Genomic DNA, 24,430 nt, shown 5'->3' with positions numbered 1-24,430 from the left:
TTCCTGCTTTCTTCTACAGAGCATGCTGAGCTGAAGTCACCTTTTCTGGATGGCTCGGGACCGCCAGTGTTGAGTGTCAAACCATTTGTAGAGCGCAAGGTGGTAGCCTTGCAGCAGGGCAGGTTGAGAGGCGCAGACACCTGGGGTCTTCTGAATCCAGCGGGCCCTCTGCTGTCTCCTCCCTGCCTCCACATCCTTTAGATGCTTACTGCGCTGTGGTTGAGCCCATGTCCTCCTGATTCGGCTCCCTTTACCTCGGCCTTAGCTTCGGAACCAACCTGCAGCCAAAGCAAGACCAGCAGGCTCCGGGGAGGGGCCCGCCTGGCTTTCGTGGGGTGAAATGTTTCCGATCTGGAGCCTGGATTTGCAGACACCTACTCAATGCTTATTGGCTTTTATTGCTTATTTCCAGGTTCTCAACTCTAGAAGCCATTTGCCTTTTCTGAACCGGGGCCTCTGGAAAAGGGAGGTGTCTGTCACGGCCCGGCTTTGTAAGACACGACACCCTTCGGTACTTCTTGAGGGAATGGTTTCTGATACATCTTTCCAACGAGCAGGCTCTGGTCGACACAGCTCTGGTCCCAGCTCAGGGCCAATGAACAGCCAGTGGATGCAAGAAGGGAGACAGAAGAAGAACCAGAGGGAGGGCCAGAGAGGCAAAGTGCTGCCGTCACGCTCCAGCCATGCAAGTGTTTTTCGAAGAGCATCCCAGAATCCTCTGTTGGGAAAATTAAAGACCTGGCAAAAGGAAGATGGTCCTAAAAAGAGGATTTCCACAAGTTGGCAGTTACGGGTTCTAGCCCCTGAGGGAGGGTGGGGGACAATGTTCCCCGGAGGCCTATCCATCCCCTTGAGTCCATACGGAATGGGTCGCTGGCAGCCCAGTGATCACACCTTGACTCCACTGAACCCTTTTTGGTACAGAATGTTCTAGCAAATCCCACAGTCAAGTACTGAGTGATGAGGACATGATCCAGGTACAGGGCTGTGCCAGGCAGAAAGAAAAACCAATAGCGTCTGAATGCCTGCCTTCATTTTATAGGTAGGGGTTTGCCAGGGCAGTCCTCCAAAAAACGATTTTATTTCCTCCTAGCCTCTCGGCCTACCATTCAGAGGACTCTCCTACCAGACTTCCCTTAAAAGATTCCAGCAGGTTCTTCCCCGGTACCCTCATACTTTTCGGCTCGCACCAGAAGAGCTGCGTTCCTACAGCATCAACTATGTTCCCAAACCTGTTTCTGCCAGTGGCTTTGGAAGTCCCTACAAATATTCAAGCAGTCCACAAACCCATGAAACGGAGCACAAAAAAGAAAGAGTAGTTGTTAGCTGTTTTTACAAAAATGAAGCTGATGGCTTCGGAAAAGACTCGATAAGGCAAGTAGCCAAGAAAAAAAGCTGCTGGCAAATTAGGTGTGGATGAGACAACTGTAAATGATTAGGGGCAAAGATAATAAAAATCGAGAATCATCTGAACTCGGATTGCTTTGCAAATGTCTTTAAATTCTCACTCCACGTTAAAGAAACCCAAATGGAAACCCTAGATGATGCTTACGGGTGTGGTCTGCGCACGACGGACAATCAGGGGCTCCGGCTCAAAGAAAAGTCCTTGGCCCCACATCAAAACATAGTGAGTGAATGTACATGTGTTTTAAGTTAAAAATAAACTGCTAAAGGTGTGTGCGTGTATCATTTGTATGACTGTCTGCTTTAACCTGCTTTTGTAATTAACAGTCCTCATCAGGAAAGAAAAATGTTCTACTTTCTTTTACACAAAAGAGAATTATTAACTTATTCATTCAATATTCAACAAATATTTATCAAGCATCAGCTGGGTAGTGGTTTAGATGAAGAAGGCTTACTCAAAGCCTCTCCGGCCTTAACACCACGCCGTTTCATCCTGATCATCAAACCTGGGCCCTTCTCTTTTTTCTCCCCCTCCTCCTCCCACCTCCCTTACCCTCCTCCTCCTCCTCCACCTTTCACCCCCTCCCCCCCACCCTCCACCCCCTCCTTCCTCCCCTCCCCCATCTCCTCCCCCCCTCCCTCGCCCTTCCACTTTTCCTTCCTCTTCCTCCTCCTTCCTCCTCTTCCTTGTCTTCCTCCTTCCCCTATTTTCCCCTTCTCTGCCCCGTTTCTTGGTCCCTGGCCTGGGGACACAGAGTGAGCCCACAATCCTTCCCAATGGCCATAGATCTCTCAATCCCTGGCGGGGGGGGAGGGGAGTCTCCATTTTTACTGACCCATCCTACCTCAAGCATCACTATTTGGGGCATTCTCACACAAACACGTCTTCTCAACCCACTTCTTATTTCCTTTCTGTCTTCAGAAGCTGTTTCAGTTCCCCCAGAATGGCCACCTTTCTCTTTCTCATTTCCTCAGTTCCTTCTGGTTGTATTTCTAAGTGAAGTAGCTGACAGGCATTACAGTAATATTACTTTGCTGAAGTGTATATCATGGCAAAGAAAAGCTTTACATTTCAGAAGACTAAAACCAGACACTTGACCTAGGGCCATCAACCTGTAAACCCCTTAAAACGATCCAGAACCCTACTTCATAAGATCTATAAAAATCACCATCTACCTCTGTAATCTCTCTAATTACATCTGTATTTCTTCAAACCTACTATTCAAAATAAGGATCACCGAGTCAACGTTGTTCCCTGCCAACTTAACCACTTGTCTGGCATTTTCAACTGTTTTGTTTTCCTCTGTGTTTTCATTTCAAACATCAGCGCCGTCGACTTCATACTAAAGCATGCTGTGAGGGACAGAATGAGCCCTTGACCAAGCAGACCGGCTCGAGAGAGAGTCCTCCTGGCTGGCGATGGTAGGTGGCCCTCCCCACTTGTACTCATACTCACTCTACAGAAAACTGTGTTTGCTTCCAGTCAATCACTAAAGAAATACATAAAGTTGTAACACACACACACATATTATATATATTTTTAAGGTGCATCATTTGGAGCAAGACTTTAAGAAATGTGTGTACTTCTGTTTCACTTAGTATCTCTTCTTCATTAAGTCGTAACAGGTGACAAAGACCCCCTAATGTGCATGACCAACCCTTTGGCCCAAATGGATTTTCCTTGCCCTGAATTTGACATGGCATCCAGGCTCGTCTCCCACTCAATGACAGCTCACTAACAAGAGTTAAGGTTTTAGTGTTGTTTTCTGCCCCTGGGTTTAACAGTGATTCTTTTTATGACTGCGGACTCTGAGCAGGCCAGAGACACTCTTACCATGTTAATATTCAGGGTTTCTCTGTCTTTTTCAATGAGGGAGATGCTGGCTGGCTGCTTCTTTGTGGCTTGGCAAAAACTGGGGAGGGATTTTTAAAACCAGATCTCTGCCTATCAGAACAGTGAATCCCCTTAAATGGTCTTTCCTCTCAGGGATTCTCTTGGCAGCGAACTTCTTATTGTGACCTGTTTCCTCTTTAGGTAGACAAGTCCTCCAGCTTGTCCAATCAATCTTTATGTACTCGGTTGCCTTCATCAAAATGAACAAGCCCTTAACATCTGTGTGTGTTCATGTTGGATCATCTACCAGTGTTATCAAAGACAATTCACTCTTAAAGTAAACACAGCCCTTTGCCCAAGAGTATTTTTTAAAGCATTTATGCAAAAGTCACTCTAGCTCTGTTTTGTTTTTCAGATTAAAATAGATTTACAAGGCCTTAGAAACAATGCAAAATGGCTTATGAGTACCTGGCTTAAGGTACTCATGGAAAGCACCAGCTGAGCTCTTGCAAAGAATCACCCAACCTCAGAGCTCACAATGTGCTCTCTCCTTACAGTAGAACTCTTAAAGAAATGTCCTGCTGAGTCGTCCTGTTCAGGCAACCCCTTCGGAAGGACCCTAATGCTGGGGGCCTGGTAAGACTTTCGGAGTTCCATCCCAGGGGTAACAAGACCACATCTAGCTTTCAACAACTCCCACCCTGCTCACTTCTAACCTGTGGGCAATTTTTCCGAGAAAATGAACAGCCTGGTGGGGAGTCCCCCAGGCGCCCTTTGAAGAGAGACGGGCTCCAACCACCAATCAGGTCATTACGAGAGGTTCGTTGTTTTTGCAGGGGCATCGGTTAAAATTGTGAAATTCCATCAAGGAAAAAAACTTGGCAGAAGGGAGCTCTCCCAAGCAATGACCTTCCTTGTGTGTCTCAGTGGCCACATTTTGGAGGATCCTCAGTACTTGTCAGGGCCTTTCTGATGGTGGCCAGACTTACATCTGCTTCCCACATGGTGAACCCAGCTTTGGTCACCCACTGCTCTTTTTAAACCGGTTCAGTATGTGACTGTGACCACTTCTCTATCCCCCACTGGGTACTCAGGACTCACACACGCTGTGGTCCTAAGCTGACCCAGTGACCCAATGGCATTGCTCACTGCCCTGTGCTTAGACAGGGGGCCATCGGAGCTTCTACAAACAGGATGCATAGCTCGTGTCTTGAAATACCCTTTAAACTACTTTTCAGGGGTGCCTGGATGGCTTAGTGGGTTAAGTGTCTGCTTTCAGCTCAGGTCATGATCCAGGATCCTAGGATCGAGTCCCACATCAGGCTCCCTGCTCAGTGGGGAGCCTGCTTCTCTCTCTCACTCTGCCCCTCCTTCCCACTCATGCTCTCTCTGGCGCTCTCTCAAGTAAAAATATAAAATGTAAAATATTAAAAAAAATTTTTTTAATTAAAAAAGAAAAGAAAAGTTTGAAGAACAGGCTCAGCAGCACAGACGGCAGGTCCAGAGCCGCAAGCTCTCCTCCCCACCCCACACTCTGGCAGCGTGCATCCCGGATTTAGCAGCACGGTCTTCGTACGCACAAAACAGAGATACTACTGCTCATCCTACTTAGCTCGCCTGGTTGACATCAGGATCAAATAGAAAATGCAGGTGAAGGTCAAGATGTTCTGAGCAGAAGGAACCAGAGAGGTCATTTTAAAGCACAGCAGATCAATGAAGTCAAAATTGGTACCGATGGGCCGGAGGACCCAAACTGTGTCAAGTTCTCCAGGTAATTCTAGTGCGCGGCCAGGATGCAGACCCACAGATTCAGGAATATCTTTACTCCAAAATATAAATCTTAATCCTGGAGGGCCCCTGGGAAATAGCAGAGGACAGAGTAGCAGCCAAGCCGCCTAGATCTCGGTCCGAGCACCTCTCCCCACAGCACACGTCTCCCTAGGGCTTGCCGCCCTCATGAAGAGCAAACTCACCACACACACACACACACACACACACACACACAGGGTAGCAGAGAGATCGCTGACGTGCAGACCCATGAGGCTAGTTACTGCAGAGACTACACTGTAAAACTCAAATATTGAATTTCCTATTTTCCCATTGTCTTTTTTAAAAGGTTCTCCACTTACCTGAACGACCCCATGAAATGAGAAACCATGATGCTCGGCATCCCGGAAGAAGCAAGGGCGCCTCTGAGATGTTACTAATTTTCCACAGATGGGAGTGGTGTCCGGCTCCTGCAGAAGGAACAACAATACGATTTTCAGCATCATTTGCTTAGGAAGATCCTAGAGCCTTAGTGGACCAATGAAACCAGAAGTGAGCAAATGGAAGACATTAAAACAAAAATGTCACCGCCCAGTTGTGGTTACAAGATTTCCCAATCGAAATCTGATTATATAGGCACAGGAGGTAACAAATTTATAGAACACTTAGTACACGGGTTGATCCATAAAAGATGTTCCATAAATTACTATTAGTGCGATTGTCTCAGAGTCCGGCTCATAGCAGAGTTAGCATTGGGCAAAAGATGGCGTTGGAAATCTAGTTCCCTCTATGAAAGGCTCCGTGACCATAGGAAAGTCATCTCTCCTCTGTGTGTCTTGGTCTTCCCAACTGTACTGTACAGCTAAAAATACAGCCTAACAGTCAAAAGAAATGGACGGATACATGGCACAGTGGGAGGAGCCTTGAAAACACTGCCCTAAGTGAAAGAAACCAGCCACAAGAGGATACGTAGTACATGATTCCATTTACAGGAAATGTTCGGAATAAACAAACCTACAGAGACAGAAGATACATTAGTGGTTGCCAAGGTCAGGAAGGTGGGGAGGGGCTCACAGGAGGTACAAGGTGTCCTCCTGGGGTGACAAAAATGTTCTCCAATTACATTGTGGTGACGGCCGCACAATCCTGTCAAGGTATTAGCAATCACTTAATCGTAGGCGTTAAATCGGTGAAGGGTACGCAATGTGAATTTTATCTGTGATGCTGTTTTAAAAATGCAGCCTGAGAGCTGCCACTGGTGATGGGGAATCAGGGAGTGGACACACGGGCTGTGCTCAGCCCAGCGCCTGGCACCAAGCGGCATCCATCCCCAAGTCGCTCTGCCGACATCGATGCACAAAGAGGTCAGGCGCCTCTACAACTGTGTGATCACAGTAAAAACAGGACGGTAGGGGCACCTGGGTGGCTCGGTGGTTAAAGCCTCTGTCTTTGGCTCAGGTCATGATCTCAGGGTCCTGGGATCGAGTCCCGCATCGGGCTCTCTGCTCAGCAGGGAGCCTGCTTCCTCCTCTCTCTCTCTCTCCCTCTGCCTACTTGTGATCTCTTTCTCTGTCAAATAAATAAATAAATCTTAAAAAAAAAAAAAAAAAAAAAAACTAGGACAGTAGAACCCCTTTACTCAGAAGCCCTTACTAAACAGACTGAACACCGTCAAATGAGCCAACAGTGTAAATTATAAACAGCATCAGAAAGCCTGGGATGGGAGGCTTGGCTGGAATGTAGTAGAACCTGGGCAGAAAACTCATGGCCCAGCCTCCCCTCTTCTTGCATCTCCTTTCAGGGAAAGGCAAATAGAAGAAGCAAGGTTTCAAGGCATGCCCCGGGGTCCTCTCCAACAAAGCCAGTTTTCCAAAATCACTGGTTTCCACATTCTTCCCAGGACTTGAAATTTCCTTCCTCCTAGAAAAGGATGGGGTGGGGAGGGGGAGATAAATTATAAGGAGTTAAGAAAAGACAGCCATGAGAATCAGAACATTCCATTTCCAGGGAAAGATAATCAAGATTTTAAAAGTTACCACCAGCCCTTTCTGGGGGCTGTTAAGAAAGGAAAGCCTCTTAACTGTAATCACCCCTAATTAGCCATCAGCAACTCATGAAATTACTCATGGCATTGAAGACCCTCAAATTCTTGGGTCTCAGCCAGAAGTCAGCTGAGATCCACCAGGAAGAAGGCCAACAAGTGTAAACTAGAGCAGTTGAAACTCCTCTGCATCCAAAGCAGGGTCGTGCTCTTGGCTGGGGAGTGGGTATGTGCGAAGACAGGATTTGACTTGGGAGGAGGACAAAATCTTTGCCGAGCTGCTAGTAATAATCAACTAATCAACAATTATTTACTTATTATGAGATTCAAGGAAAGGATGAGTGAGTGTAGGTCTGGCTTTATAATCTAGCTTCAGTAGGTAAGATTTAAGGACATGGAATTGTCTGAGGAAAGGATAGTGTTATCTAGAACAGCACGGGGTAAACAGTATTAACAGAGACCCTAGGCACAAATCAAGCTCGATACACGATAACCAGCACGACCCAGGTTTGAGGCCAACATCCTCTTCATGAACCAGCTGACCTTCGGCATTACCACTCTTGTCTCTCAGTGTCCTCATCTGTAAAGTCGGGATCCTTTTCGAACTACCATAGTGTTGTTGTGAGTATTAAATATTAAGACTGCATGAACTGGGTGCTGGACACACACACACGCACACGCGCGCGCGCGCGACACCGCAGCCATGGTCTCTGTCCTCAAGGAACGGAGTCCAGATGCCGGAGGACTACATACTTGAACTACATACTTTAACCACCGAAACTGAAGGAACATTACAGTTGTGCTAAGCACCAGGAAAGAAATCTAAGGTGCCTCAGAAAGGATACCGGGCACTGGTCAGGGAAGAGTCCCAATGAGGAAGTGACATTTATGCTGGGGCTTGATGGGTAAGCAGGTGTCAGCCAGGTGCGGAGGGGACACCACAGGGAGAGGAAGCCCTGTGTGGAGAGGCGTGGGAGGACCAGGGAGGAAGAGGGAAGCCGTGTGGTACAACATGGCAATGGAAGGCAAACGTGAGAGGACCCGACCCCCTATGGAGAGCTAAAATCCCCAGCATGTGGTAAATGAACCACCGAGGGCATGAGGGAAAGAGAAGTGCCAATGATGACGTCCTCCAGACTTCCAGTGGATGGAAGTAGCAAAACCAGGTGCCAACGGAGCTTTTCTGGGTTTGTCAGGAAAGGAAGGGTGATGCTGACGAAAGAAGATGTGTTGCAAAGAAATGGCTTCCAAATCTGACAAGTCAGCCAGAAAAACAGCTTAAATTATCAAAACAATTTGAAAATATATTTATAGTCACTGCTAAGAACCGTGAACCCTGTCCTCTCTGTGTATTTTGCCTTCAGACATTTGCTGACAATAGAATGAAGCCATCATGATTAGCGTGTCATCTTAAAACGGGATTTCTTTCATCTTTATCTTATCCTTTTATTCTTTTTTTTAAAGATTTTATTTATTTATTTGACAGACAAAGATCACAAGTAGGCAGAGAGGCAGGCGGGGGGGTGGAGGGAAGCAGGCACCCTGCTGAGCAGAGAGACCAACGTGGGGTTCGATCCCAGGACCCTGGGATCATGACCTGAGCCAAAGGCAGAGGCTTTAACCCACTGAGCCACCCAGGCGCCCCTCCTTTTATTTTATTCTAAGAGAGAAGAGAGAACATATTGGGGGGGAGTGGGGCAGAGAGAGAATCCCAAGCAGACTCCCCACTCAGCACAAAGCCCAATGTGCGGCCCGATCTCATGACCCTGAGATCAGGACCAGAGCCAAAATCGAGAGCCGGATGCCTAACTGACTGAGCCACCCAGGTGTCCCAATCTCAACCTTTTAAAATGTATATTTGGGATGTATGTTTTATGTGGTCATATCATACATTAGTTAAAAAAGGATAATAACCAAAGAGTACCCGGGACTTACACGTGTAAACTTTTTTTACCAATGGAGGGTGCAATCAAAACCGTCTGGAGGCCACTAACCTAGAATGATTTTTAAATAACTTCTTAATCAGACTTGATTCGCTACTTTTTTTTTTTTAACATTTATTTAATTTATTTATTTGACAGACAGAGATCACAAGTCAGTGAGAGGCAGGTAGAAAGAGAGGAGGAAGCAGGCTCCCCGCAGAGCAGAGAGCCCCATGCGGGGCTCGATCCCAGGAGCCTGGGATCACCACCTGAGCTGAAGGCAGAGGCTTTAACCCACTGAGCCACCCAGGCGCCCCGCTACTTTTATCTCATGGTATGGCTGATGAGCTTGTCCAGCAGAGCTGGGAGCCACTCTGTTTCCTGGGTTCACTTGTCCTTCCATGATTACTGTGGTGTTAAATCAGTCCCACTTTTCAAACTGCAGGTCACAACCCCTTAGTCTGTCATGGAATCAATTTTGTGGGTCATAACCTGCCCTTTTTTTTTTTTTTTTTAATTTACTTCTTTATTTTAGGGGAGGGAGGGGCAGAGGGAGAGATTGTCAAGCACACTCCCCACTAAGTGGGAAGCCCAACACAGGGCTCGATCTCACAACCCTGAGGTCATGACCCAAACCAAAATCAAGAGGTGAGGCTTAACCAACTGAGCCCCCCAGGTGCCCCATAATCTGTGCACCTGAAAGAGAAAAGTGAGAGAGCAGAGAAGCTCACGGTGTCCATCGCACACGGGGAGGGTAACCGCGCCTTGCTACAGATCACGGAATGGTTTAAATGCCCTTGCTCAGGAAGACCAGAAGTCATGGCAGGGTTCTAACTGATCAGGCAGGATAAAATCATGAAGATGAGGCGAAGGCACATTATCCAAGCCCCCGAAAAGCCACACCAGGAGAATTTTGATGAGTTGGCCGAAAAGAGCCATTGTAGGTTCTGGACCAGGGAGGTTTGATGAGGGAAGTTTTCCGAAAACTCATCTGGCAACACTGTGCCAAGCTAGTGAGCTGAGGAAACATGCTCTCTGTGGAGCCGATTCTGCTTTTTGAGGTTTGCTTCTGTTGATTTATAACTTTTCTTGACAGTGATCAAAAAACCCAACAATCAAGTTCCAACATACACTCCCTGGGCGATGAAGGCCAGACCCTATCTCCTTTCCATAAAAATACTGCAAGAAGGCAGAAGAGTCGCCTGATTCAGGTCAGGCTAAAGTCACAGTCCCCACACACCAGGAGGAAGTGGCAGGGGATTCCAAGGCTTAGTATGGTGGAGACCAAAAGAGCTACGACAGGTCTAACCTGGGGCAGAAAATGCTTCCGGATCCCAGAAGAGGCCGTCGTGCCCTGGATAATGGCACTGTTTTGCTGCCTCTTCCCCAGAGGCCCACCTCTGAGGATCTTTCCTTCCCGTTCTCTTCATGGCCTGACCAGAACTCCTGGAAAAACCCACCCTATTTCCACATACCTTCGAGAAAGAGAAGGGTCTGCTCAGCCTCTCATGTCTGGGTTCTGAGAAACCCACCCCGAGGCCACCCCCCAAATCCAGGGTCAAGCTCCACTTCCTTGCCTTCCCCCCACACTTGTGCTTCTCCCTCTAGAACTCCGCACAAACAAAACCCCCACTCCCTGTGGTAGGGGAAGGGACTCACCCCAAGAATGAGGACCAGGGATTCCAGGAGGCAGTTTCAGACCCTCAATCAGCAGTGGGGGCAAGTCTCAGAAGCTGCCCTTTCCTTTGTGAAAGCCACCCCTTGAAGGTCCTGACAGAATGAGAGCCTCAGGATTGGGCCTATGTTCAGCCCTATCCTGTCATTACCAACATCACCAACACCTTGTTCATCTCCGCCATCATTCCTGCCAACTTTCTTCTCACAGAACCGTGGCCAGCCGTTTTCATGCCTCCTGACATTCTAGTTGTCTATGGATCAAAGTACCAGGATGTAGGCTCCCAACATCGTTGTCCAACCCACGACTGTCTTCCATTATCAGTCAAGGGGAAGAGGAGTCAGGAACCAGCTTTTACTAAGCATCTGATATGGGACATGAATCATGCGATTTAATCCTCACAGTAAACCTGAGGCGACAGGGTAGGTGGTGGGTAGGCCTGGGACTTGAGCACAGATCACCAACACCAGAGCTGGTCCTCTTTTCATTCTATTAGACTTGCTGCCTCCCACCCAGCAGAGATTCATCCTCTGCTAGACATTTAGTAAATGGATGGATGGATGGATGGTTGGTTGGTTGGATGGATGGTTGGTTGGATGGATGGATGGTTGGTTGGATGGATGGATGAATGGATAAATAGAGGGAGGGAGGGATGGATGGATGGATGGACGGATGGTTGGATGGATGGAAGGTTGGTTGGATGGATGGATGGTTGGTTGGATGGATGCTCCCCTCAGGGACTGGGTGTGCCTCCCCAATTTGCTGGCAAATGAAACACTGTAAGACATGAATATTTACTGTGCCATGAACATCGTTTAGAGCAAAGCAAACCAAGATGAGCCACTTAATAATTTATTGTTTCAGATGATAATAATCATGAGGCTGAGGATGCTAGCAAACATCTACTCAATGGCTACCATGTGCCAAATGTCATTCTCCATGCGTGATATACCTTAGCTCATTTTATCCTCACAACAACCTTATGAAAGGAGTACCATAGGGAAATGGAGGTACAGGGAAGTTAAGTCACTTTTTCAAGCCAGCCAGCTAGTAGGTAGGGGAGTTAGGATTCAAATCCAGGCAGCCTGAGGCCAGATTTTATGCACTAGATCATCATTTGACACCGCCTTCTAACCCTCATCCAGACAGGACTGGCTTAAAAGATCAGAACAGAGACATGTGACTTTCACTTCTTAGACAACAGGGCCCAGGACTGTTTTCTCTCTGAGCTTGCGGATACTCAGTAAACAAATGGCTGCCAGAGAACCAGAAGGAAGACGCTGACCCACCCCCCCAACAGACCTGTGCTGCCTCCACGGAGGGCGCGCCCCTCCCAAGCCCTCTGGTGGCTGTCATCCTGCCCCACAGCCCCACAGCCCTTGCACAGAATCTCGCCCGCAGCAATTGGGTATTCAGGCCAGGGTCCCAGGAACCTCCCAGCCAGGTCCCATTTCCAGCCTTTTCCAGCGGGGCGAAGCCAGCCACGAGAACATTCCCCTCCCCATCCTCTGTGCTCACTCTTGCATCCTACCCCCTTGCAGGGCTTGTCCTTTCTTCTCTGTCCTAGGCAAACTCAGCCACATAATTCATTTCTTCCCGAGACTCCATTCTGCAAACTGGCTGGCTGACCCGGACCAACCTGCAAACCCACAGAATCCAATTTAGGAAAAAATGTTTGAAGAGCCATTGAAACTCCCTGGATACTTTCAAGCAAACACATTACAGCAGGCTTGGTTACTCAATTACTAAAACACCTACCCCTCCTTTCTTACCTGGAGGAATTGGTAATCAGCACAGATTAGTTAGGGATTTCAATACAAATTGCATCATTTCCATGGTCATTAACACTGGTGTGGTTTACATTTGTTTTCAGTCCTAAAAAAACACTTCCCAGGTAACTAAGGAGAATATTCAAGGTCAGAAAAATCGGGAAGGCAAGAGATTTAAAATAAATGAGCCATTTGTTCCTGCTTCTGTACAAAGTTGCTTTTTCAATTTCAAATAACACAATACTATGGATCACAGGCAGAAGATCTTTTCTTTTCCCCAAATATTACTTAGTCATTTGATTACAGCACTTGATAAACATGGTTAAATGTCTTTACTTCCCCGTAAGTCTCCAGCAGAACTCCAATCTAGCAATTGTCACAGTGTATCCCTGTGATTTGCATTTGTCTTTTACCCTTCTAACACAGAACTACGGAAGAGCACAGGCTCTTCTAAAAGGCTTGTTTTTAACTTTCTGAAGACTAGAACAGCGCCTGGGGCACAGTAGGTGCTCTGTGATGACAGAAAGAATTTACGTTCAGTCTCACTTGGAGGGCTTTCTCTCCAAGTGATCACACTGTGTTTCCAAGCTACTGTTACCCAGCCCAGTCCCTGAACAGCCACTTTGCTTCCATGGTAATTGTTAAGGCTTTCTGAAATTAACATTATTGATGACAGTCCCCAGCCCCCTCCCGAAGCCTCCAATATGCAAATAAACAGCTGTGATGGGCTGCTGGCCACCCCTAGCTAGGGATCAAAAACACCCAGAAACAGACCCAGCCCTCCCCCCCACTCAGGACTCCATCTCTCCCCAGCACCCTTTGCCAAGAGCAGTTTGTAATCCCCGCATTGTAGTTATCAAAGGAAACAAGATCAGACTCCCACAGCTGAGCTCTGCCTGGGAACCACAGACTGGCTGCCCAGGACCTCTCCCAGATGATCATCCAGCTCATTCCAAAAACCAGCTTGGTCAGAGACAGGTGGCCATGGGACTAATGGCAGCTTTGGCTCAGGCTGAGCCTTGGCTCCTTCTTCCTGTCGGGGAAGGAGAGTGGACCAGATGCACTAACTCTAAAAGAACAGATTCCTAGAGGGCAATTACCTCATTAGTCTACAAATGGGTCCAGGGGAGACTTCAGCGCTGTGAGGAAGATAGTGCATGTGGTATTTTTCCAGGAAAAAAATTCTCTATAAAATTAGGCACGTTTATATATGTTCTCAAGACAACCCTAGAAGGTAGGTGCCCTCGACCTCCCCATTATACAGGAAGGGAAGCTGAGGCTGTGAGCAGTGAGGCACTATGTCCGCAGTCCCAGGGCTAGTGAGTGAGCGGCAGGATCCGAATCCCGGCCACTGGAGAGCAGTCTCTCCCGCCTCCTGAATGCACTCCCTCAAATACACATTTCCAGGAAGCTCTCGTGTTCACACTGACCTAGTGCACAACCCTCAGACTGCAGCATGGCCTCAGCAGCGGGGAGCCACTGTGCGTGAGGCTGTGTTCCGCACTGCTCACGGCAGGGCGGCTTTGGCCTTGAGTCCTGGAGATGTCCTCAGGACCCACACGCATTTGCCTAGCCAGAACACATCCCGGCTCCATACGGCTTGGTCACCACCAATCAGCCAGTCACAAGCTCTGCCCTCAGTGCTTCTGAATATCGGGGGGAAAGGAGTTGCCTTTTTTTTTTTTTTTTTTTTTTTTTGCTTGGCTCTTGGGGCTTCTTTTGCATTGACATCTGAATTATGTCATTGTTTTTTTAAGTGATAGAAATCTAGTCAATGATTTGTAGCAATCACTGCTGTGTCGTGGATGCCGAGAGGTTCCATATGTCTTCACAGAAAGAAGCAGAAGCTTAGCAAATGACTCTTACTTCCTTTACACAATTCTGTGATGGGCCGGTATTAGGCAAAGCTGAAATCAGGTGCTGTGATCAAAAGATTACGATAATGTGAAACAGACAGCCATGTCATGAATTAGGAAATCTACTTAAGGAAACCAAGAGAAGCAAGTCATTGGAGTCAGAGGTCACACAGAGGTCAAGGGGGACAATACGAGGGCACTGGCTGTAGAAGAAAGAAACCATAGCCTTTTTCTCTAGTGTCAGTGGCCATGCAAATCTGTACTCTTCCTGTCTCTTGTGTCTGCTTTGTTGATGCTCCCTGTGACCCACACCAGGACAAGAAAAAGATCAACCGTAACTCAGCCTCTACGAATGAGCTGTGCATGCGGGGAAAGGACTCTGGACCTCTCTGATCATTGTCTCAGGGCTCTTTCCTCTCCACTCCATCTTCTACCAGGATCAACCCGCTCCCCACTGAGGTCCTTACAGTGTGTCTCTGATTTCCCTGTGAACCTTTGTCAACCATCAGATGGGCATGTTTCTGGGTTCTCTACTCTGTGCCACTCACCTATGCGATTGTCCCACTGCCAACATGACACGGTCTGGATCTGTGTAGCTACTGAAGCCTTGAAACCTGGTAGACAAATTCCTCCTACTTCATTTTTCTTCTGCAAAATTATTTTAAGAAGTCTGACTACAATGTACCATGGTATGGATTTCTTTGGGTTTAACTTGTTGGAGAGTCACTAAAGCTTCCTGATTTCTGCGGGTCTGTACCTTAGCCTAAACCCAGAAAGTTTTAGTGCACTGAGTGTTTTTCAGTCCCACCTTCTTTCTTCTGCCTTAGGATTTCAGAGACATTATTATAGTCCTACAGCTCCCCGAGGATCTGTCCTTTTCCCCCCTTCCCCTGTCTGTCTTCTCTCTGTGGCTCAGATCCGGTCATTTTTATTGTTACATCTTCAAATTCAGTGATTTTTTTTTTTCCTCTGTCATCTCCGTTCTGTGGTTAAGCCCATCCCCATGAGATTTTATTTCAGTTATTTTATTTTTCACCTCGAAAGCTGTCATTTGATTCTTCTTTATGTCTGCTATTTCTCTTCTGAGACTTCCCATTTTTTTTCCTCCTTTGTCTCAAGCATGTTCATTGCTCCCTGAATCATTCTATGAAGCCTGCTCTAAAGTTTGCCAGATAATTCCCACATCTCCATCATCTTGGTGTTGGCCTTGATTGTCCTTTTTCATTCAGTTGGAGATCTTCCTGGTTCTCGGTGTGATGAGTAATGTTCAATCAAAACCTAGATGTTTTAGGTATCATGTTATGAGGCTCTAGATCTTACTTAAACCTCCCATTATAGCTGGCTGCCTTTGAGCCTGCTCCTGCAGGGGAAGGAGGACCCCATATCATTTTGGCCGGGGGAGATGGAAGCCCAGATTTGCCACTTGGGCCTCCACTGACGTTGGCAGGGGAAGGGGAACCCATCATAACTGCTGAGCAGGGATGGGAGTTCAGCTCTCCAGCATGTCCCACTCACCCTTCCCTGGCTGGAAGGGGTAGGAATGCCTTACTATTGTACCTCATATGGCCTCCACTGGCACCACTGGTGGGAGGTAAAGGGGAACGAATAGCCTCGTTACCAGGTGGTGTTGAGTCCTGACTCTCCACGAGGCCATGTCTGAACACCCCACTGGGGAGAGGGATGGATGTCTTATTGATGCTGGATGGGAACAAAAGTCCAGGCTCCCCATATATCTCAACTGAGAAAAAAGCCCTCAGAAATGGTCTAGGTTGTCACCATGCACTTAGGAATGAAGAATGAGATGGAGAATGTATGGCTGGAGGTCATCTGGCAAGTTCGTGCAAAGTCAGGGCTCAACACCCAGGCCCCTGGCTCCAAGATCACTTGTCTGTAAACCAAAGAGCTCCTAAGGCACAGGAAGAAGTCAGCCCCCCAGCCAAAGCAATAACGAAAAGTCTCACCAGCCAAAGGATAGTGGCTGCCTCCTTTCACATCCCACCAGACCCCAGGCCAGAAAGCACACGTGGGTATGCACCATTATCCTCGAAACAACACAAACATACGTCTACTCAAGACAGGTCTTCCGTCCAACACATACAGCAAAAGCATACTCGCAAGCCAAGAGCTACAGCATCACGGTCACCTTCGGGGCTGGTGGTCTTCCATCTGGAGAGGATCCTGGCTTTCCTACCATTGGAATCCCTGAAACCAAGATACACCCAGGAGCTGCAGAACTCGGAGCAGCCAGCAGGCCAGGCGTCCCCCCCTCCTGGCTGGAGAGCTGAGTCTGCACCCAGCTGGAGGCGCCTTTCCCAGACCCGGGGCCTCTCTGGTCTGGCCCCGGCTGGCCGGCTGGTGGTCTCAGCCCAGCACTGCTTATTCTTCTGCAAAGGAAAGCTGGTGACCCGGGAGGGGAAACTGCTTTCTAACAGCCTTTGTTTTCATTTCCATTTAAAAAGGTTAGTGACTTTACTGCATGTGGAAAGAAGCAAAGCCACAGTTTCAAAGAGGCTCAGCAGGTTTGGGGGCTGACCAAATACACAGAGCTTTTGGGTGGGGAGGAAAAGAAAGGGAAGCGAGGGAACAAAAGTTTAGTCCATGTTCACCATGTGCCAGACATACGCCTGGGTCCTCCTCCCATGCCTTCCCCTGGACTCTGCAGTAAAAATTCCAGCCAAAGTCAAGTTCCAAGGCCCCTACCACAGGTCATCACGCTGTTGAGGGACAGGCAGAATTGCCAGACTCTGCAACAGTATAGGATAATAAACAATTTCATGGGCTACAACTGGAAGCAGGGGATGGAATGACATAACATGAATAAAGTCATTGGATGCCCAAATTTTTGAAATAATATGATTAAATATTTTTAACTCGCAAGAATAACTGCTTAAAGAATTACAGGCCATGGCGAAGTAGTTGCCCACCTTGGCGTCAGCCAAGATGATAAATGCCCACCATCGTTTGAGAGAACTCGTGAATTAAGTTACATCCTCTTACAAGCACTCAAACTTGGGTGAGTGCTTTTGTTAACTACTGGGAGATTTTAACATTCACTCTTGTTATAATTGAAAACAATTCTCAGGCTTAATAGTCATCTAGGCGAGGGGTCCACAAACCCCTGCCCAGGGAGCCAAACCTGACCCGCTGCCTGTTCTGAACTAGAAAAAAAAAGAGAATATCAGAAAGATACTACTTAAGGACATAAAAATCATATGAAATTCAAACTGCAGCATCCGCAAAACAAAACAAGGTTTCCCTAGAACACAGGCTGGTCCACATCTTTAAGTCCTGTCTATTGTCCTCTCCTGCTCCAAAGGCAGAGGTGATTTCTTGCCACAAAGCCCCTCCAGCCTGCAAAGCAGAAACACTAACTCCCTGGCCCTTTACGAAAAAAGTGTGCCGGACCCTGATCGAGGCCCTCTGTCAAACGGTGCTGCCAGATTAAAAACACACCAAGATGACGAGGAACCACCACCACCACCAGCTCTTCAGGGAGCTAAAGAGCCGTCACGGGATCCTCAGCAACTTATGAATGAGTCCACGGAGCCACGGTAGAGCTAACGCTGACCCCCCACGGGGAAAGCAACATCGAGCAGAACGACAGTTTCTGAGAAATGTATCGAGCATGGCCACATGCTCTGCTCTTTACGTTTATTTTATGGGAACAAAGTAAGCCAATTAGGAGAGATCTGCATCCTGGGAGGTCTTCAAGAAAGCCACCCTCCCATCAAACCCAAGAGCCTTCTATTTCCTTCCCCTCCGCCCACATGGTTTCCCTGTTAAGGCGAGGGACCCCCTCGGGTCTCTGAACTCCCGCCAGTCAGAATCTGATGTCCCTCTCCTGGTCCCCAGCCTTTCTCCTGCAAAATGTTTATCACACCCATCATCCTCTCCGCCTGCCCCCTCCCCAAGGCTGTGAGTACCCCCGCCAAGGGCAGGAAGACCGTCTGCTTTATCTTTAAGATGGTAAGTAAGGCACATTGGAAGCCCCTCACTTCAGTGGAGATGAACGAACACTGTCTCCTCTAACTCTGACCACGCCTGTGACTCCTGATCCATTTCACACACAAGGAAGCGGATGTTCAAGGAGGTTAAGCTGTCCCCAGCCACACGGGCTGTAAGTGGCAGAGTCAGGACTGGGATTCACACCGCTGACAACACAGGTTGAAGTTACCTGAGGCACCTCGAGGCTCAGAAAGCACTGGAACCAGGAATAAGGGACTGCATGGTGCTGCCCAGACAGGACCCCCAGGGCAGAAGAACAGGACATCAGAAGCTGCCAAAACCTTCTGCCCCCGCTCTGCGGAGAGGAAGCAGCCAGCCACCAAAGACAGCACACGGCTGTCATTCCATTTCCAGGTGAGCACCGGACGAACGCTGACATGACTTCTTGTGCGGAACTCAGGGAGTCTGCCCCTCACCGTGCCTCTTGCCCGGAGTGAGGTGCTGAGTTCCTCCGGTGCCCGCATGAGCGCAGAACAGAACCCAAGAGGGAAAGGGAAGGGAAGACAGAAAACAAGCCCCCCTTTTGTTTCTCAGCACCCCCACCTTGACCTCCCAGATGCATTTTCTCCGCAGCACCCCTGAGCAGCGCGGAACGCTGTGAGCGTGGCTCCGGCTTTGGACTTGGTCATTCCATGCCTGGGAACTGAATTCCCAAACAGAACATGAGACACGGAGGGCAAGGACACGACACGCCCTACCAGCAGGCTGAACAGAGACACTGGTAGCACCGGTTTTTTTGATTAGGGAAAAACTAGAGAACAACCCAGACTGTGAACTAAAATGATGGAAATCGTCATTTATGCCTAAAAATGGGAAGCCTGACCAGGTTAAGAGAAATGTTTACACAAAATCATAGTCTCTAAAAAAGACAGAGGTGCGTGTCCTTCCAGGCAAATCAAGCAGAAAACAGAAGGGTGTAAGCAGTGAGTGTTCCTACGCAGACATGAGAGGGGCCGAAAAAGTGACAGAGAAAGAGGAGGAAGGGAGGGATGCTTTGGTAAAGTTACATATAAACTCAAGTTAAAAAAATGTTTCTTGTGGAATCATAAATTATACAGTGTTTCTGGAAGGCCGGTTGGCCCATAGGTATCAAATACCTTTGGAGTCTTTGTATAGTTTGTCCCTCAAAGAGCACTAATGCATTTACAGAAGTATCCCAAACATGCAAGGAACAAGCAGTTTTATTTGTGAATAATGTTGAAACACTGAAAATAATCAACATGTCGCCAAAGAGAGGGTCATTTAAGCAAATAGTGACATTTCTAAAAATACTCTGCAGCCATTAAGAACACCATGTTTCAGAAGAATACTGAATATTTAGTATCTAGGGAAAAGGTTTATGACTTACTGTGAAGTGAAAAAAGTAGTGAACCAAACAATATGTTCAGCATGATACCAATGTTATAAAACTCTGCGTGTGTGTGTGTGTGTGTGTGTGTGTGTGCACGGAAAGAGACTACAAAGGCACACATTACAAAAAATAGTCATCACTGTTTGGGGAATTATGGGTCATTTGTGTTTTTCTGTTATTTCCTAAGTTTTCTACAATAAATACACCTTGTCTTTGTAACCCCCCAAAAATCAAATCCAATACTGAGAAACTTAAGCAGCAAATCAGCGGAGCCGCCATCAGCAGGCAGTGTTTGCCACTGCAGGCCACCTGGGTCCCAGGTGTCACAGCTGACTGTGCAGCTGCTAAGATGCCCATGCAGCACCCACCCTAAAGAGACTCAGGCAAAGGTCAATCTCAAGCCGCCCCCAACCCCTGGCCGGCTTCTCCCAAGCACAGGTCCACTGCACCCACGCCACCTCGCCAGGACGTCTCCCGCAGAGAGAGACGCATGAGCCAAGGGCAGCACAGCAAGGTATCAGGAGGACAGCAGCTGGGCGCAGCCAGCCAGCCAGGCCCGCACCTGCCCGCACTCCACACTCGCTCCACCTGCTGACAGGAAAACATGCGAGCCCGTGTGTGCTGCGTCTGTTCGGAGGCCGATACTCCATTCCCTCTCCAAGCAAAATCGCCTTATATTTTACTTTAAGACTGGGTTATGTGGTGATAAAAAGGAATGAAGGACTGATCCGTACTTCAGGAGGGATGAAGACATTAATCTCAGTGAAAGAAGATGTTGTTAGGACTCCATTTATCTGAAATGTCCAGAAGCCAGAGAGAGAGAAAGGAGATGAGTGGTTTCCAGGGCTGGGGAGGAGAGAGGGTGGGGAGTGACTTCTAATGGGCACGGGGTTACTTTTGAAGGTGATGAAAATATTCTGGGATTACATAATGGGTGATGACTGCACAACTCCGTGAATAAACTAAAAACTACTGAATTGCACACTTTAAAATGGTGAATTTAGGGACGCCTGGGTGGCTCGGTTGTTAAGCGTCTGCCTTCAGCTCAGGTCATGATCCCAGGGTCCTGGGATTGAGCCCCTCATTGGGCTCTCTGCTCCACGAGAAGCCTGCTTCCCCACCCCCCCCCCCGCTTGTGTTCTCTCTCTCACTGTCTCTCTCTCTGTCAAATAAATAAATTTTAAAATCTTTTAAAAATAATAAAACAAAATGTTAATTTTATGGTAAGTGAATTACATCTCAACTTTTAAAGAATCATAAGTGGGTCATAATTAGACTTTTAAGGAGTTACCATTCGACTTTCCAGTGGGTTCCAATTAGATTGAGGCACTAACTGGCCCATTGGAATCAGATGCTTAGAAAGTCAAACGTCACTCTGCCATCTACTTGCTGTGTGGGCAGACTCAAGTTCCTTAACCTCTCTGTGCCTCACTTTTCTAGGCTGTAGAACAGGAATAACAATGTCTAGCTCACAAGAATTATTGAAAGAATGCAATAAATTAATGCTGGTAAGTCCCAGAACCTGATACAGAGCTCTGTAAACAGCAGCTCCTTCTCCTGAGCAGGCCAGAAGATCCCTTGGACTTCAAGCAAAATGAAACCCTCCGCCTTGACCGAAACATCACTAGAGTCAAGCAGGCCCTGGGTACTTGCCTGTTTTGATAAAGACACTAAATAGAGCCAGAGGCCAGGATGTCAGTGCACACCATGTAAAGATATTCAAAGCTTGAAGACATTGCTCCATGCCGAAGGCTCGCCTTATAACCAGCAGTAAAGCCCCACCACCCCCTGCAGTCCAAAGGGCCTCCTGTCCACTGCCGGCTGTGACCCTCCTCCCAACCATTAGATAAGTGCTACTATTATTAGCCTCAATCAAGGATGAGGCAATGGGAGCTCAGAGAAACCAGAACAGGGGACAGAGCTGTGACTTGCGTCTGGATCAGCCTGTCTCCACTGTTCCTAATACGGCTTGCAAGGCAGCTGCCCTCTCTACCCTCAGCCTTTTTGCTTGGGGCTGTCAGGTCACAGCACGGCGGGCCACGGGCAGAGCTGGCCGGCAGTGGGCATGCGGCAAGAGGACGAGGCAGGCGTCCCTGGCCATCCACTGCGACCGGATGCCAAGCATGGAGGCAAGGGGCGAGGGGCAGGGCAGTGTCACCCAAAGGGCAGCCGGAGGCTAGGAGCCAGCAGCAGAGGGAGAGTAGAGGGGGGCCAGAATTCAAGGCACGTGAGGGTCAGGGGTCAAACAAGCGACATCAATCAGAGAGAGCGTCCTCAGCTCCCCCACAGCAAGTCTTGGAGATCCGGAGGAGATGCTCTCATGCCTTTCCCAGAGAAGCCATGATCTCTGGGCTCAGCTCGAGAAGCCCGGGGAACACGATGGCACTCCCACGGGTCTAAGGCTGCTGTGAACACGTTACACGCCCACGCATCTTACCCGGATCTGTGCTCTTATCACCCTCTTTTCACAGACCGGGACACTACAGCACACAAGGAAACTGTCCAGGAAGCCACAGCTTGACGGAGGCCGAGGCAGAGCCCAGGAAGCTGGGTCCCCGGGGGCTCCCAACCTCAGCATCCCTGCGCTGCCGCCCCACCCGGGAGAAGGTGGACCCCGCTACTGGAGCCACACGCCCTCCTCTCTGCCTTAAAATGCCACGTGGTCAGAGGCACTGCCTTTCGGGAGGAAAAGTCTGTTCGGCAGCTACCAATTTGTAATTTGCTGATAGGATCGGAAGGTTTCCAAGAAGGAATCAGGTAGAGCCGTCTCCCAGCTGTCCGTGTATCCATGTTCAAAAGAAAGTAATCTCTCTTGATTGAGCCTCCAAGAAAAATGGTTAAGTCCGAGGCGTGGCTTGTCACCCCGGACCGCCCCCTCAACGCCTGGTAGTCACGTGGCTGCATCCAGGCCATAAATCAAAGGCCATGCTCCCCTTTCATCAGATGCCTGTAGATAATTCCCTCGTGATTTCCCTGCTGGGGCTCAGAGGGCCACGGCCCAAAGGGTTAACATCTCATTTCCTCTGTCTTTCAAGCCTTAATCCCCATCCTGAGCTGGGTGCATTCCAAGCCCACCTGGAGCAGGTCAAGACGCGCCCCAACCCATGGCTGGCCCTTCATTTCCCCTGGCAGGAGATTAGATGGGGTGCCCATTAATCACTCATTACTTGGGTCCTCACTCCTGGCCAGCCCTCAGGCAGCCCGCCAGCTGGCAGGGAGGGTGGGGCGGGCCGGCCTGCTGCCCAGCCCAGGCCCCCGAGCTGCCCAGGGTCACCTTCCTGCATCGAGGGCCCGGCTTTCCGGCTCTCCGTGCTCTGGACCACGCCCGAGGAGAGAAGGGCCGTGGGAGAATACCGCGGAGCATCACTGAAGGGACCCGCTTCTGCGGGGCTCACCAGAGGGGACAGAGATAGGCACAGTCCCTTCCGTGGGAAGGTGAGGTAGAAAGAGAGGAGATGAGCAGAAAGTGGCCGCTCTCCCAGGACAGCTAACCAGCAACAGAGAACACGCTGCCCGACTGTTGCTGAGGTTCTCCCTTGGGGGATCTCAAGGGAACCGGGGAAGGGAGTGGAGTGGGGAGAGGCTATTGAATGGGTAATTCATTACTACTACTACTACTATTACTACTACTGCTACTATTATTATGCAGTACAAGTGTTGATCTGCCATATTTGGACAATTATTCAGACACAAACCCCCTGGACTTGGGGGGCTGAGATTATATTTAGCGCACATACTGAGAGCTGCCTGCCTGTCAGACCCTGACTGGGTACACAGAAGGTGAGAAAAACAGGGTGAGAACAGGCACCGAGCTCCTACTGCATGCTGGCCTCTCCCTAATGCTCAGCGGGCCTACGCACCGGTCCCCATACCAGACTCCAGATGGCTTTTGGCCATCCCTCTGTCACACGCACCAGAAACTGTGACTTAAGGGCTTATAGAATAAAGGGGATGTGTTGGTGACCACACCCCACTCTGGCAAGGGAGGTGAGACTTACCAGGCCAGGGAAGTGAGGGGCTAGCATGTCGTGTTTGGCCTTATGGGGGGGGGGGGGGTCCCAGCTCATTTTTTAACCTCAGAAAACCTGGGGCTCTCGAACCAACCTACCTGATCTTGCTCCCTGAGCCTTGCCCAGGCCAAGAAATAGATCCACAAGGAGCCTGGTGGGGCTGGGCTTGCGTACCTCTGCAGAGAGGGGATGGGGCATGTTTACAAGACTGAACAGATATTCGCTTTGACTGAAACAGGGCTCTCTGTCTCCGTCTGGCTGGGGCCATGATGCACCATTGCTCACTCCTTAGCGTCAAGGTCAAGGCCTCTGTTATAAAGGTCACCTAGGTCACCCTGTGACCTAGGATAAAGTGATTGATCAGCTCACCACCTGTCACCAGAACCTCCCTGTGAAGGCAGCCTAAGGCAGTGGTCCTCACACCAAGCATGTAGAACAATCAGTTGAGGCAGTCTTTAAACAATGCCAACTCCCAGGCCGGCCTCCACCCTGGAATCTGGTGTCTTCCCAGCCAATGTGAATTCAGATTCCGATGTCCCACAGACAACCCTTTCAGGGAACAGTGAGACAGTGGAAAGAGCACCTGACGGAGAGCCGGGTTCAAAACCTGAGCTGTTGACCTAAGGCAAGTAAGCTGGAGTTTTCTTCCTTGTAAAATTCGGATTATACCGTCTCCCTCACAGGTTGCTGGGAGGATTAAGGCATCCGGCAGAGCACACCCCAGTGCTCACAAAACGTGACCTGAATGAGTTCACTGGGCCAGCGAGGTTCCAGAAACCAGAGAAGTCAGTTCTGA

General features: G+C 48.8%; 1 protein-coding gene across 2 annotated transcripts in view; it reads right to left on the bottom strand.

Moving 5' to 3' along the window:
• THSD4 (thrombospondin type 1 domain containing 4) overlaps positions 1–24,430 on the bottom strand; it is a 571,839-nt gene that overhangs the window by 543,800 nt on the left and 3,609 nt on the right. Inside the window, exons 2-3 of one of the 2 annotated variants that reach the window (XM_032342609.1) lie at positions 12,175–12,282; positions 5,368–5,475 (exon numbers count right to left, since the gene is read on the bottom strand). In XM_032342609.1, the coding sequence (XP_032198500.1) occupies positions 5,368–5,408 (41 nt within the window). In that variant the 5' untranslated portion in view covers positions 5,409–5,475; positions 12,175–12,282. The remainder of the gene's footprint in view (positions 1–5,367; positions 5,476–12,174; positions 12,283–24,430) is intronic. The other variant, XM_032342608.1, reaches the window with a different exon arrangement.

Source organism: Mustela erminea, chromosome 5, assembly GCF_009829155.1.
Source record: "Mustela erminea isolate mMusErm1 chromosome 5, mMusErm1.Pri, whole genome shotgun sequence".
NCBI lineage: Eukaryota > Metazoa > Chordata > Mammalia > Carnivora > Mustelidae > Mustela > Mustela erminea.
The sequence above is the reverse complement of the archived record's forward strand: the minus strand, read 5'-3'. Positions and strand labels throughout refer to the sequence as shown.